This window comes from Hyla sarda, chromosome 3 (genome assembly GCF_029499605.1).
Source record: "Hyla sarda isolate aHylSar1 chromosome 3, aHylSar1.hap1, whole genome shotgun sequence".
Taxonomy (NCBI): domain Eukaryota; kingdom Metazoa; phylum Chordata; class Amphibia; order Anura; family Hylidae; genus Hyla; species Hyla sarda.
In genome coordinates, this window is record NC_079191.1 from 431486153 (window position 1) to 431502035 (window position 15883).

The 15883-nt window shown below is 46.4% G+C and overlaps 1 protein-coding gene across 1 annotated transcript in view; it reads left to right on the forward strand.

Moving 5' to 3' along the window:
- The first annotated feature begins 10189 nt into the window (after positions 1-10189).
- The window catches only part of PARP1 (poly(ADP-ribose) polymerase 1), a 47065-nt gene continuing 41371 nt past the window's right edge, over positions 10190-15883 (forward strand). The window contains exon 1 of the mRNA XM_056568491.1: positions 10190-10519. Coding sequence (XP_056424466.1) covers positions 10400-10519 — 120 coding nt within the window. The 5' untranslated portion in view covers positions 10190-10399. The remainder of the gene's footprint in view (positions 10520-15883) is intronic.

Genomic DNA, 15883 nt, shown 5'->3' on the forward strand with positions numbered 1-15883 from the left:
TAATCCCTTAAGGACACAGCAGGTTTCGCACTTGAGGATGCAGCCAATGACGAAGCGCCCATTGGCGCGATACGGACCGTGGCCGGCGTCTGAGCTCCCCCAGTTCCATCTACCGCCTCCCTGCTGAAGACCCCGCTAGAGGGACCAGCCTATCCCTAAGGACACATATCGGGTGAGTGCTCCGTTTCTACATTTCTTGGTTATTACAATGCTAGAGAATCCCTTGTGCTAATCTGATCTTGACACGCTGTGGCACTACTGCACCCAGCCCTGAAAAAGAAAGAGCACCTACCCTGGCAAATGTTAAGTGAGTGGCGATGCTACTGCCTCTCCAAGTGGGTGCAGGAGACAAGTATGCCACAAGAATGGAGAGGCTTCTCCCATCCTATATACTCACAACAGACACAGTTTCTTCTCTCTGCAGTTTGTGGTGATATCTATGCACACGGCACATAACACGTTTACCACATGCAGTGAGTTTACCGGGACCTTCCAGAGACAAACAGTTAGTGGCATTGTCTGAAAATTCGGGACTCTCTAGTCTATACAACAACCAAATCCTCCTCCCACCAATGAAGCCTGATGGAAGGAGGATCATGGTGTGTGGTGGTGTTGCTGCTTCAGAGCCTGGATGTATAGAAATATTGTACATGAACATGTAGGGATGGCCATCCAAGACCTCAAGATGTAGAGACGTTGGGTGATGGAACAAGACAATGACCCAAAGCTCAATAGGAGATCAACTAAGGAAAAGAGGAAAAAGAAGACGATGGGCGCTCACTGGGTAGCACAGTGGTTCAGCGGTTGGCATTGTTTCTGGAGTTTTGGGTTCAAGTCCAATCAAATGTAACATCTATATGACCAAAAAAACTGATGCAAAAACTAAGGCTCCTTTCACACTATAAAATTCATCAGTTTTAAAGATCCGTTTAATGTTCCGTTATGAAAACCCTTTAAATTGGCTGCTAAACGGTGGTTACAAAATCCCATTATAGTCTTTGGGATTGTGCCATATTTCTCCCGTCACAAAATAACGTCTATGACGGGTTACAACGGATAATGTAAAAATCCCATAGACTATAATGGGATTTTGTAACGGCTGTTTAACGGCCGATTTTAAGGGTTTTCATAACAGAACATTAAATGGATGAATTTATAGTGTGAAAGGGGCCTAACATGTAAAAAGTAGCCTAAGAAGATTTGTGTTTCGGAATGGCTGAACTTGAATGAGTTTTCCGGGCTAATATGATTGATGGCCCATCCATAGGATAAATCATCAGTCACTGATTGACAGGTAGCCTAAAAATGCCCCCTCAATGCAAGTCTATGGGAGGGGGTGTCACGCCCCCTCCCATAGACTTGCATTGAGGGGGCGTGGCCATGACGTCACATGGGGTGGAGTCGTGACGTCACGATCTTCCGTCCCCGTGGTCGGGATTAATTAGTCAGAGAACCTCCAGCGCTTCCGGAAGCAGTTACAGGTGGCAGCTGCTTGCTATATTGCGGGGGTCCCCAGCGGCGGGACCCCGGCGATCTGACATTTTATTCCCTATCCGTTGGATAGGGAATAAGATGTCTAGGGGCGGAGTACCCCTTTAAGGGTTCATTTAATTTTTCTTACAATGTTCTTTGAGGGTCTGTTTTGAAGTCTTAGGGGTCTGATTTTATGTCTGAATTTACTTAGAAGGGCTGGTCTGGGAGCTGTGTTAGTTTAGGGGGTCTGGTCTGGGGTCTGTGATACTTTAGGGTTTTATTCTGGAGGCTGAATTAGTTTATGGGGTCTGGTCTGGAATCTGTATTACTTTAGGGGTCTAGTTTGGAAACAGTATTAGTTTAGGGGGCCAGGTCTGGGGTCTAAGCTTGCTAGAGGGTCCTTTCCAGCAATGTTGTTAATTTAGGGGTCTAGTCTGAGGTCTGAATTTATTTAGAGGGTCTGTGGTCTGTATTAGTTTAGGAGTCTGCTCTGGGGTCTGCATTACTTAGGGATCTTAACTTATTTAGGTGGTCTGTCAATGGTATAGCTATAGTGGATAGTGTTGGGTGCGAATATTTGCAATGTGAACATTTATCGCGATTATCGCATATTCGCAAATTCGCGAATGTAGCGCTATATATTCACAATTATGAATTTTCGCTTTTTTTATTTTTTTCACAGTACACGTCACAGTGATCATCCCTCCCTGCTTCCAGCTTGTGGTGTAAACAACCCTCCAATAATAGTTACTGTGTCATGGCTGGCGGACGCCCGAAAATTTGCATATGCAAATTTTCGCGCATATTGATCCCTCCCTTCTTTTAGCTCTTTTATCACGCGATATTGTGCATGCGCATGCAAATTTTATGGCGCATAGTAAATAAGGCCACGAATATTGCGAATTTTTCGAATATATTACGAATATTCGTCAATATATTCACGAAATATCACGAATTTGAATATGGCCTATGCCGCTCAACACTAATAGTGGATACACAGGTGGAAGATGCTTCTCGTAATCACCCTGGTGTCACTTCTCAAAAGTTAGCAAGTATGAAGTAAAGGGGCAGCACCTGTGGTGACACTAGATGAGCCACTTATGGTAGATACTGTAGGTGGCAAAAACTTTGGGGAAATTTTTTTTTCTGTTGCTTTTCCCCCCTTATTAATTTCAATGGTTCCCTTTTGTCTCCATGTGGAAATTACATCGTGCTTGTCTATTTGTCACTTCGTTTTTCATGCAATGGTATTTAAAGAGTCTGGTCTGGAGTCTATATTACCTTAAGGGGTCTCTATTACTTAGAGAGTCTTGGGTATATTTTTAGGTGACATGATCTAGGGTCTTTATTTATTTAGGTGGCCTGATCTGTATTTAATTAGGGGTCTGGTCTGGTGTCTGTAGTAGTTTTTAGGGGCTCTGGTCTGGGATCTGAATTAGTTTATTGGTTCTGAACTGGGGTTAGAATTTATGTGGAGTCTTTATTAGTTTAGTGGATCTGGTCTGGGGTCTGTATTACTTTAGAGGGGTCTAGCCTGAGGTCTGTATTAGTTTTGGGGGTCTGTGGTCTGTTTTAGTTTAGGGGTCTGTTCTGGGGTCTGTATAACTTAACAGTTCTGGTCTGCAGTCTGCATTTGTTTAAGGGTCTGCTATGCAGGTCTGTATTACATAAGTGGTCTGGGGTCTGTTTAAGCTTAGGGGGTCTAGTCTGGGGTCTGTATTCATTACGGGTGTCTGGTCTGCGGTCTGTATTACTTTAGGGGCTCTGGTCTGGGATCAGTATTAGTTTAGTTGATCTGGTCTACAGTCTGTATTTGTTAAGTGGGTCTAGTCTGAGGTCTGTATTACTTTATGTGGTCTCGTCTGGAATCTTTATTAGTTTAGGTGGTTCAGTCTAGTGTTGCTCACGAATTTTTTTTTTATTATTTTTTTTTTCACAGTACACATCACAGTGATCACCCCTCTCTGCTTCCAGCTTGTGTGGTGTAAAGAAGGCTCTAATACTACTGTGTGAGACTGGTGCTCGAAAATGCGCATATGCGAATATTCGCATATGCGAATATTCGCATATGCGAATTTTACGTACGCTAATTTTGTATATGCTAATATTCACATATGTTAATTTTCGCATATGCGGATTTTCGCATATGCGAAAATAAAGCGAGAATATAACGATTATGCGAATATTCGCGAATATATGACGAATATTCGTCCATATATTCGCGAATATTCGCGAATTCGAATATGGCCTATGCCACTCAACACTAGTTCAGTCTGTGGTGCAGTAAAACCTATCCCCTATCCAAAGGACCCCCTGCGATCCTCTGCATGGCAATCCGGCTCTACCAAGGAAGTAAGCGTGTCGACCCCTGCAGGAAGGGGAAGCTGGCACGTTTCATGTATCTCTATGGGAGAGCCAGAGAGCGCTGTGCAGGAGTTCTCGGGTGTCCCAGCAGTCAGACCCCTGCAATCAAAAACTTATCCCCTATCCATTGAATAGGGGATAAGTTTTACTGCACCAAAGTACTCCATCAGGAGTATGTCCTGCACTCTGTATTTGTTTAGTGGGTCCAGTGAGGACTGCTCTGGGATCTGTATTAGTTTAGGGACTATGGTCTGGAGTCTGTATTAGTTTGGAAGCCTGTATTACTTTAGCTGGCTTGAGGTCTGTATTACTTTAGTGGTGTAATTTGGGGTCTGTATTATTTTAGTGGGTCTGGTCTGCCGTCTGTCTTACCTTAGGGGCCTGGTCTGGAGTCTGTATTAGTTTTGGTGCTCTTATCTAGAGTCCATATTATTTTAGGGAGGCAGATGTCAGAACCCATGGGGTTAAATGGTTCTGACAGTTCTCTCTGTCTCTATTTAAGCTGGCAGTCTGCTCTCATACCTCGCCTGTGCAAGACCTCTTACTACTAGCTACCATTTGTATTGTATCTTGAATTTCTGGCATATTTCACCCTTTGGCTCCGCGTTCACTGACTCTTCTCCTGTTTCTGCGATTTGGCATTTCTGTAATCTCTTGGTATTGACTCGGCTTGTGGACTGTGACTTATTGTGTGTGTATGTTTAGTTATTATTTCTGTTAGTGTGTGGGATTCCATACTGTGTTCCAACCTACGTCTGTATTATAGTTTATTTTTTTGACGTTTGACTCCCTGCACTTATTCAGGCAGGGACTGTCACTGTGGTTGTGGACCCGTCGCCTAGGGCGCGTACGCAAGTAGGCAGGGCAAGTGGGAGCGGGTGAGTTTAGTGTTTCACTGTTCCCTGCCCATACCTGACAGCAGACCTTGGATCTGTATTACGTTAGGGTGTCTGCTCTGGAGTCTACATTAGTTTAGGGTTCTGGTCTGGGGTCAGTATTAGTTTAGAGGTCTGCTCTGGGATCTGTATTACTTTAGAAGGTCTTAACTTCTGTTAACATCGGTGTCTGTTAATGGCATAGCTATAGTGGATTTACAGTTAGTTGTCACTTCAATTAATCATTCTGGTGTCACAGACACACAATATTACATCAAATTAGATGAGGACCGACTCAAAAATACATGAGAGATTTGACAATAATAATCAGGAATCTATCCACAGGATCTACAAAACTGTTGGATTTCATACTGGAGAACCTCAAAATTGGAGAGCTCTACAGCTTCCCAAAATACATAAGCCTGGCAATCCAGGTAAATCAATCATCTCTGGTGTGGGAGCGCTCACCAAAAATTTTTAGGTTGAGTAGAACGTGTCCAGAAACCATTGGTAAAAGACACAAGAAGCTATCTACAGGACACTACTGACCTACTGGACAAACCATTAACCATAGGTCCTCTCCACAATGCTGCCATACTAGCCACCATGGATGTGGAGTCCTTATATTCCAACATACCACATGATATAGTGACGGCTTGCCAGGAATACCTTGAAAGTAACGGGATTGCCTCAGTGTCTATATTATTATTCACAAAATGTACACTCATACACAACTACTTCTCTTTTGGCAATGAGATATACCTTCAATGCACTGGAAGTGCCATGGGCCGCTAAAGGGCACCACAAAATGCCAACCTTTTTAAGGCAAAGCTGAAAAATTACTCACTGACATCTTGAGTCATCAAACCCTTTGCCTACTTCTGTAACTGGAGTCTATATAACTTTAGGGATCCTGGTCTGCAGTCTGTATTGGTTTAGGGGTCTGGTAGGGGATCTGTATTATTGGTGTCTTTATGATTTATTTAGAGGTACATGGTTTTGTCTTACCTATGTTAACTGGGCACTGTCAGATTCAAAACTTGTTATATGTTGTACATCTTGGCAAAACATTGACCTTTCTAATATACTTCATAAGAAAATGTCATTTTATCAGACAGGAGACAACACAGAGGAGGGCTATCACACAGGAGAGAGCACAGAGGAGTCCTATCAGACAGGAGAGAGCACAGAGGTGTCCTATCAGACAGGAGAGAGCACAGAGGAGTCCTATCAGACAGGAGAGAGCACAGAGGAGTTCTATCAGACAGAAGAGAGCACAGAGGAATCCTATCAGACAGGAGAGAGCACACAGGAGTCCTATCAGACAGGAGAGAGCACAGAGGTGTCCTATCAGACAGGAGAGAGTACAGAGGAGTCCTATCAGACAGGAGAGAGCACAGAGGAGTACTATCAGACAGGAGAGAGCACAGAGGAGTACTATCAGACAGGAGAGAGCACAGAGGAGTTCTATCAGACAGAAGAGAGCACAGAGGAATCCTATCAGACAGGAGAGAGCACAGAGGAGTCCTATCAGACAGGAGAGAGTACAGAGGAGTGCTATCAGATAGGAGAGAGCACAGAGGAGTGTTATCAGATAGGAGAGAGCACAGAGGAGTACTATCAGACAGGAGAGAGCACCAAGGAGTCCTATCAGACAGGAGAGAGCACAGAGGAGTCCTATCAGACAGGAGAGAGCACCAAGGAGTCCTATTAGACAGGAGAGAGCACAGAAGAATGCTATCAGACAGAAGAGAGCACACAGGAGTCCTATCAGACAGGAGAGAGCACAGATGAGTCTCCTATCAGACAGGAGAGAGCACAGAGGAGTCATATCAGACAACAGAGCGCACAGAAGAGTGCTATAAGACAGGAGAGAGCACAGAAGAGTGCTATCAGACAGGAAAGAGCACAGAGGAGTCCTATCAGACAGGAGAGAGCACAGAGGAGTGCTATCAGACAGGAAAGAGCACAGAGGAGTCCTATCAGACAGGAGAGAGCACAGAGGAGTCCTATCAGACAGGAGAGAGCATAGAAGAGTGCTATCAGACAGGAGAGAGCACAGAGGAGTACTATTAGACAGGAAAGAGCACAGAGGAGTCCTATCAGTCAAGAGAGAGCACAGAGGAGTCCTATAAGACACGAGAGATCACAGAGAAGTCCTATCAGTCAAGAGAGAGAACAGAGGAGTTCTATTACACAGGGGAGAGCACAGAGGAGTCCTATCAGACAGGAGAGAGCACAGAGGAGTCCTATCAGACAGGAGAGAGTACAGAGGAGTCCTATCAGACAGGAGAGAGTGCAGAGGAGTCCTATCAGACAGGAGAGAGCACAGGAGAGTGCTATCAGACAGGAGAGAGCACAGGAGAGTCCTATCAGACAGCAGAGGAATCCTATCAGACTAGATAGAGAACAGAGGAGTCCTATCAAACAGGAGAGAGCACAGAAGAGTGCTATCATACAGGAGAGAGCACAGGTGAGTCCTATCAGACAGGAGAGAGCACAGAGGAGTACTATCAGACAGGAGAGAGCACAGAGGAGTCCTATCAGACAGGAGAGAGCACAGAGGAGTGCTATCACACAGGAGAGAGCACAGAGGAGTTCTATCAGATAGGAGAGAGCACAGAGGAGTGCTATCAGACAGGAGAGAGCCCAGAAGAGTCCTATCAGACAGGAGAGAGCACTGATAAGTCCTATCAGACAAGAGAGAGCACAGAGGAGTGCTATCAGACAGGAGAGAGCCCAGAGGAGTGCTATCAGACAGAAGAGAGCACAGAGGAGTGCTATCAGACAGGAGAGTACAGAGGAGTCCTATCAGACAGGAGAGAGCCCAGAGGAGTCCTATCAGACAGGAGAGAGCACAGAAGAGTGCTATCAGGCAGGAGAGAGCACAGAGGAGTCCTATCAGACAGGAGAGAGCACAGAATAGTGCTATCAGGCAGGAGAGAGCACAGAGGAGTGCTATCAGACAGGAGAGAGTACAGAGGAGTCCTATCAGACAGGAGAGAGCACAGAAGAGTGCTATCAGGCAGGAGAGAGCACAGAGGAGTGCTATCAGACAGGAGAGAGCACAGAGGAGTGCTATCAGGCAGGAGAGAGCACAGAGGAGTACTATCAGACAGGAGAGAGCACAGATGAGTCTCCTATCAGACAGGAGAGAGCACAGAGGAGTCATATCAGACAACAGAGCGCACAGAAGAGTGCTATAAGACAGGAGAGAGCACAGAAGAGTGCTATCAGACAGGAAAGAGCACAGAGGAGTCCTATCAGACAGGAGAGAGCACAGAGGAGTGCTATCAGACAGGAAAGAGCACAGAGGAGTCCTATCAGACAGGAGAGAGCACAGAGGAGTCCTATCAGACAGGAGAGAGCATAGAAGAGTGCTATCAGACAGGAGAGAGCACAGAGGAGTACTATTAGACAGGAAAGAGCACAGAGGAGTCCTATCAGTCAAGAGAGAGCACAGAGGAGTCCTATAAGACACGAGAGATCACAGAGAAGTCCTATCAGTCAAGAGAGAGAACAGAGGAGTTCTATTACACAGGGGAGAGCACAGAGGAGTCCTATCAGACAGGAGAGAGCACAGAGGAGTCCTATCAGACAGGAGAGAGTACAGAGGAGTCCTATCAGACAGGAGAGAGTGCAGAGGAGTCCTATCAGACAGGAGAGAGCACAGGAGAGTGCTATCAGACAGGAGAGAGCACAGGAGAGTCCTATCAGACAGCAGAGGAATCCTATCAGACTAGATAGAGAACAGAGGAGTCCTATCAAACAGGAGAGAGCACAGAAGAGTGCTATCATACAGGAGAGAGCACAGGTGAGTCCTATCAGACAGGAGAGAGCACAGAGGAGTACTATCAGACAGGAGAGAGCACAGAGGAGTCCTATCAGACAGGAGAGAGCACAGAGGAGTGCTATCACACAGGAGAGAGCACAGAGGAGTTCTATCAGATAGGAGAGAGCACAGAGGAGTGCTATCAGACAGGAGAGAGCCCAGAAGAGTCCTATCAGACAGGAGAGAGCACTGATAAGTCCTATCAGACAAGAGAGAGCACAGAGGAGTGCTATCAGACAGGAGAGAGCCCAGAGGAGTGCTATCAGACAGAAGAGAGCACAGAGGAGTGCTATCAGACAGGAGAGTACAGAGGAGTCCTATCAGACAGGAGAGAGCCCAGAGGAGTCCTATCAGACAGGAGAGAGCACAGAAGAGTGCTATCAGGCAGGAGAGAGCACAGAGGAGTCCTATCAGACAGGAGAGAGCACAGAATAGTGCTATCAGGCAGGAGAGAGCACAGAGGAGTGCTATCAGACAGGAGAGAGTACAGAGGAGTCCTATCAGACAGGAGAGAGCACAGAAGAGTGCTATCAGGCAGGAGAGAGCACAGAGGAGTGCTATCAGACAGGAGAGAGCACAGAGGAGTGCTATCAGGCAGGAGAGAGCACAGAGGAGTACTATCAGACAGGAGAGAGCACAGAGGTGTCCTATCAGGCAGGAGAGAACACAGAAGAGTGCTATCAGGCAGGAGAGAGCACAGAGGAGTCCTATCAGACAGGAGAGAGTACAGAGGAGTGCTATCAGGCAGGAGAGAGTACATAGGAATCTTAGAGGTGGATTTCTACAGCAGCTGTAGTCGGGAGCTCACTTTGCAGGCTCTATGTAACTGCCTTTAGCATCTTGCAAAATCTTGCAAACGGCTGTCCGGGCATGCTGGGAGTTATAGTTTTGCAACAGCTGTAGGCACCCCTGGTTGGGAAACACTGACCTATACTATAAACTACTATATAGTCCAACATGCTGGGAGTTGTAGTTTTGAAACAGCTGGAGGCACCCCTGGTTGGAAAACATTGACCTATACTATATGCTACTATACAGTCCAACATGCTGGGAGTTGTAGTTTCGTAACAGCTGGAGGCACCCCTGGTTGGGAAACATTGACCTATACTATATACTACTATATGGTCCAACATGCTGGGAGTTGTAATTTTGAAACAGCTGGAGACACCCCTGCTTGGGAAACACTGACCTATACTATATACTACTATATAGCCCAACATATTGGGAGTTGTAGTTTTCTTTGGGGCAGCTGCTGTATCAGAGCATGCTGGGAGTTGTAGTTTTCTTTGGGGCAGCTGCTGTATCAGAGCATGCTGGGAGTTGTAGTTAGTCACTAACTGCAACTCCCGAATTTAATTGGAAAAAAAAATCAAAAAGTCAAATTAAAACAAAAATGGCAGCCCTACCTGTGGGGTCTATTCTATTTTCTTTTACTTATGTTATTTATTTTCCATTGTAATGTTGAATACTATTATAAAGAACCCCCTACAACCACTATGGCACGTTCCGGGGTGGGGGAGACCCCCCTCCTGACACCAGGGGGCGCCATGAGAACAGTCACGTGGTTCAGCGGGAAGCAAAAGAAAAAAAAAACACAAACATCCCCAAGTAAGTCTGGACCACGTGACGTCCCCTGTCCCAGCCCCGTTATCTCCTCGCTCTAGCTTCTTCTTCCTAGCAGGGGATAGTAATCGATCGCCGATCCGCAGAACAGTGCACGAAGCGGGGGTGATCGCTCGGTAATCGGCTTGTCGCCCCTGGTTTGTTGTGTGGCGGGCTCCCTGGCTCCACGCCGCTGCCGCTGTCCCTGTCCCCAGTGAGTGCGCGTCCTGTCCCGGCTCCTCTACTGTAAGACATGGCCGAGGCTTCCGAGAAACTCTACCGGGCCGAGTATGCCAAGAGCGGCCGGGCCTCCTGTAAGAAATGCGGGGATAACATCGCCAAGGAGTCTCTGCGGCTCGCCATCATGGTGCAGGTGAGAGTCATGCGGCATCATGGTGGGTGTATGGGAGGAGGGTGGCAGAGGCCTGCACAGACTGAAGGGGTGCCAGGGAGAGGGCATGCTTACTGGAGAAATGATTGCAAAAAATATTCACCCCCTCCAAGTCTAATACCCTGCATGTTGTGTGGGGGTCTAAAACTTTTGCAACTTGGTAGACTGGTCCAATGCATTTTTGCAACAGATCTATTGTTATGCACTTATCCTGGGTTAAAAAAAAATTGTCCATAGAGGTTAGTGGAGGGGGGTGATGACTTATGCACCGGGGTCCACAGGTGGACATTATTCTCCAAATCTTAGTGTAATAATGTTCCCTAACCGGTGGCTGCTTTTGCAAAACTACAACTCCCAGCATGCATCTAGTGCAGTGTTTCCCAACCAGGGTGCCATCTGGTGTTGCAAAACTACAACTCCCAGCATGCCTGGACAGCCTTTGGCTGTCCAGGCATGCTGGGAGTTGTAGTTTTGCAACACCTGGAGGCACCCTGGTTGGGAAACACAGATCTAGTGGTTGCAAAACTACAATTCCCGGTGTGCCTCCAGCTGTTGCAAAAACAACAACTCCCAGCATGACTGGACAGCCCAATGCGCCTCCAGCTGTTGCAATACTACAACTCCTAGCATGTATCTAATGGTTGCAAAACTACAATTCCTGATCTGCCTCCAGCGGTTGCAAAAACTGCAATTCCCAGTATGCCTGGACAGCACCAGTGCGCCTCCAGCAGTTGCAAAAACTACAATTCCCAGCATGCCTGGACAGCACCAGTGCGCCTCCAGCAGTTGCAAAAACTACAATTCCCAGCATGCCTGGACAGCACCAGTACGTCTCCAGCTGTTGAAAAAACTACAATTCCCAGCATGGCTGGACAGCACCAGTGCGCCTCCAGCTGTTGCAAAAACTACAATTCCCAGCATGGCTGGACAGCACCAGTGCGCCTCCAGCTGTTGCAAAAACTACAATTCCCAGCATGCCTGGACAGCACCAGTGCGCCTCCAGCAGTTGCAAAAACTACAATTCCCAGCATGCCTGGACAGCACCAGTACGTCTCCAGCTGTTGAAAAAACTACAATTCCCAGCATGGCTGGACAGCACCAGTGCGCCTCCAGCTGTTGCAAAAACTACAATTCCCAGCATGGCTGGACAGCACCAGTGCGCCTCCAGCTGTTGCAAAAACTACAATTCCCAGCATGGCTGGACAGCACCAGTGCGCCTCCAGCTGTTGCAAAAACTACAATTCCCAGCATGGCTGGACAGCACCAGTGCGCCTCCAGCTGTTGCAAAAACTACAATTCCCAGCATGCCTGGACAGCACCAGTGCGCCTCCAGCTGTTGCAAAAACTACAATTCCCAGCATGCCTGGACAGCACCAGTGCGCCTCCAGTTGTTGCAAAACTACAACTCCTAGCATCCTCGGGCAGCCCCAGGGTGCCTCCAGCTGTTGCAAAACTACAACTCCCAGCATGCATCTAGTGGTTGCAAAACTACAATTCCTGGTCTGCATCCAGCTGTTGCAAAAAAAAAAAAAACATTCCCAGCATGCCTGGACAGCCCCGTTGTGCCTCCAGCTGTTGCAAAACTACAACTTCTAGCATGCTTCTAGTGGTTGCAAAACTACAATTCCCAGTGTTCCTCCAGCTGTTGCAAAAACTACAACTCCCAGCATGCCTGGACAGCCCCAGTGCGCCTCCAGCTGTTGCAAAACTACAACTCCTAGTCTCCAGGACAGCCGGGCATGCTAGGGGTGCATTGACTTTTGCAATGTGTCAGTGAAGAGACAAAGCAATAGTTGTTTGTGTTTTCAGGATGTGTTACATAACGCATAGCGTATACATAGGATCGCTGGATAAACAGGGGTGTGTAAACTTATGCATTGGCATGTTAGAAACTGGATCACACAAAGCAGTGTTCACCCCAAATTGTAAGGGTTTAAAAGGAGGTTTCTGTAAGTCATAATACACAGTTCATTCCCATAAGGCTATTGTATGGAGATGGGTGTGTAAACCAGGGCTTGACAAATCCCAGGTGCCAGGTCTGCATGGCAACTGTTTTATTTGCCTCAGGTCTTGCGCTGATCCCCCGTTCTGCCTGCGGTCGGCGCTCTGGTGTTACAGAAGCAGCGGACATCAGGTGACTGTCTCAGCCAATCGGTGGCCATGGCAGTGACTGTAATAAGCATCGGAGCATCAAGGAGAGGCTGCCTATTGGCTGTGACAGTCACATGACCGAAGACTTCCAATGCTGAACGGGGGATCAGTATGGAAAAGTAGGCGGAGAACAGTTTTACTGTGACACACGGGGGAGGTGAAGGGACAATAATAAGTGACACACACAAGGGGAGATGAGAGGACAGTAATGACTGACACACAGGGGTGAGATAAGGGGACAATAAAGGGGTACTCCTCTGCCCCAGCATTCAGAACGCTGGGTGCGGGGGTCGTGACATCACGGCCACGCCCCCTGTGATGTCACACACCCTCAATGCAAGTCTATGGGAGGGGGCGTGACATACGTCACGCCCCCTCCCATAGACTTTCATTGAGGCGGCGTGGTGTGATGTCACGACCCCCGGCCCCCGTACCCCTTTAAGGACTGTGACACAAAGGGGGAGATGATGGCACAATAATAACTGTGACGGATACACAGGGGGAGTTGAGGGGACAGTAATGACTGATGCACAGGGGTGAGATAAGGGGACATTTAGGACTGTGATACATGGGGAGAGATGAGGGGACAGTAATAACTGTGACACTTGTGGGAGATGAGAGTACTGGTAATCATGGAAGATGAGGGGACACTGATTACTGTGACACGGGGAGATGAAAGGTTACATGACCATGACACAGGGTAAGATGAGGGGACAGTAATGACTGACATGGGGAGAGATGAGGGGACACTAATGAATGTGACACACAGTCATGTGAGGCTACTAATTACTGTGACACGGGGACATGAAGGGTCACATGACTGACACGGGAACATGAGGGGACAGTAAGGACTATGACACATGGTGTGATGAGAGGACACTAATTACTGTGACACGGGGAGAAGAAGGGTCACATGACTGACACGGGAAGATGAGGGGACAGTAAATGACTATGACACAGAAATGAGGGGAAACTGATGACTGACACGGAGAGATAAGGGCACACAGGGAGATAAAGGGTCACATGACTGACACAGGAGAAGATGAGGGGACAGTAATGACTACAACACGGGGAGATAAGGGGACTCTACTGAATGTGACACATGGAGTGATGAGAGGACACTAATTACTGTGACACATGGAGTGATGAGAGGAATCTAATTTTATACCCAAGTTATACAGGATACAGGGCTTAAATGGTGGTTATAGAAAAAGTAAATCTTCTCATAGTATAAAAGTTTCCATGTGATCACTGTACAGTCACAAGGGGGTTACACAAACACCGGGAGCTCTGTCTGTGCTGCCTGATGTATTACGTCTACATGTTGGGAGTTGTAGTTTCTCTATAAACAGGAGACCAACTGCATAAGGCTCTCATAGCAGTTTCCATTCACTGACAGCAAGTGGATATATATTTTTTTTATTCATTTAATTTTTATTTTTCAAATTCTCTTTAACAAAGTTTTGGGGCCAAATGGTAACTTAAAGGTGTTATCCAGGAAGAAAACTTTTTAAATCAACTGGCTCCAGAAAGTTAAACAGATTAGTAAATTTCTTCTATTAAAAAATCTTAATCCTTTCAGTACTTATGAGCTGCTGAAGTTGAGTTGTTCTTTTCTGTCTAAGTGCTCTCTGATGGCACGTGTCTTGGGAACCTCCCAGTTTAGAAGCAAATCCCCATAGCAAACCTCTCCTACACTGTGCAGTTCCCGAGACAAGCAGAGATGTCAGCAGAGAGCAGTGTTGCCAGACAGAAAACAACAACTCAACTTTAGCAGCTGATAAATATTGAAAGGATTAAGTTTTTTTAATAGAACAAATTTAAATCTGTTTAACTTTCTGGAGCCAGTTGATATTTAAAATAAATTAAATAAAATTCTGGAAGACCCCTTTAAGTCCATGTCCAGAAGTCCATACATTATAAAGGTGAAAAGAAACAAATAATGGAGAGTAAGAAAACTAATCACAATAATAAAAATAATAGTTTTAACAAACAAAAATAAACAGCTATTTTGGAATTGTTGTTAAATTGAAACAAAGTATACATTTTTTTTTTTTTTTTTATAAAAAAATAAATAAAATAAAAAGGCAAATTCTAAATGAATGGAGAAAACTGTGGGGGAGCATTAGACTGATACTGAAACAGAGTCGCTGTAGGGATCATGGTGGGGGGGGGGGGGGTGCTGGGCATTTTCTGCAATTCAAATTGCGCATTCCTCTAAACACTTGTGTTCTATCTCGTCTCCAGTGATGGCTGATAAGAGAGAACAATAGACGGCATTTATTTGTGTAGTAGATAATTAAGTTCTGTAGTCATTCCTGGCCCCCTGTGGGTAAAGTTGAGTGTTTTGGGTGAGGGGGTTATGTAACGTGAGATCTTCCCCCTATGGTGATCCATTGATCCTGCTGATCCTTCACTATTGGTATGCAGGAGATTAGCGCTGATTTATTGCAGCTTTATAGACCATTGTCTCCTCCATCTTGCTCCCCTCCTTGGCTCTTTAGTCACAGACGGTAATTTACTAGGTTGATTAGTACAGTGTTTCCCAACCAGGGTGCCTCCAGCTGTTGCAAAACTTCAACTCCCAGCATGCCCGGACAGCCTTCGGCTGTCCGGGCATGCTGGGAGTTGTAGTTTTGCAACAGCTGGAAGCACCCTGGTTGGGAAACACTGCTCTGAGCATTGCTGTTGGTCTCCCATCCACTGCCCAGACCATGATGCCTGCTGCTTAGCATGCTGGGAGTTGTAGTTTTGCACCAGCTGGAGGCTGTTTTACTGTGAACTGAAGGATGACATAATAACCTATCAGGTTCTTCGTGCTAGCCCCCAGATCCCTCCACCCCCCCCCCCCCCCCAGCTCTATCTATATACAGCTGCTACTGTCCCTATTTGATCACTATATATGGTAGTTAAACACCTCTCCACCAGCTCTATCTGTATACTGCTGCTGCTATCTCTATGGCATCAGGATATTTAGTAGTTATACACCTCTCCCCTCCAGCACTATCTGTATACTGCTGCTGTTATCTCTATGAGATCAAAATATATATAGTAGTTATACACCTCTCCCCTCCAGCTCTCTGTATACTTCTGCTGCTATCTCTATGGGATCAGGATATTTAGTAGTTATACACCTCTCCCCTCCAGCTCTATCTGTATACTGCTGCTGTTATCTCTATGGGATCATAATATATA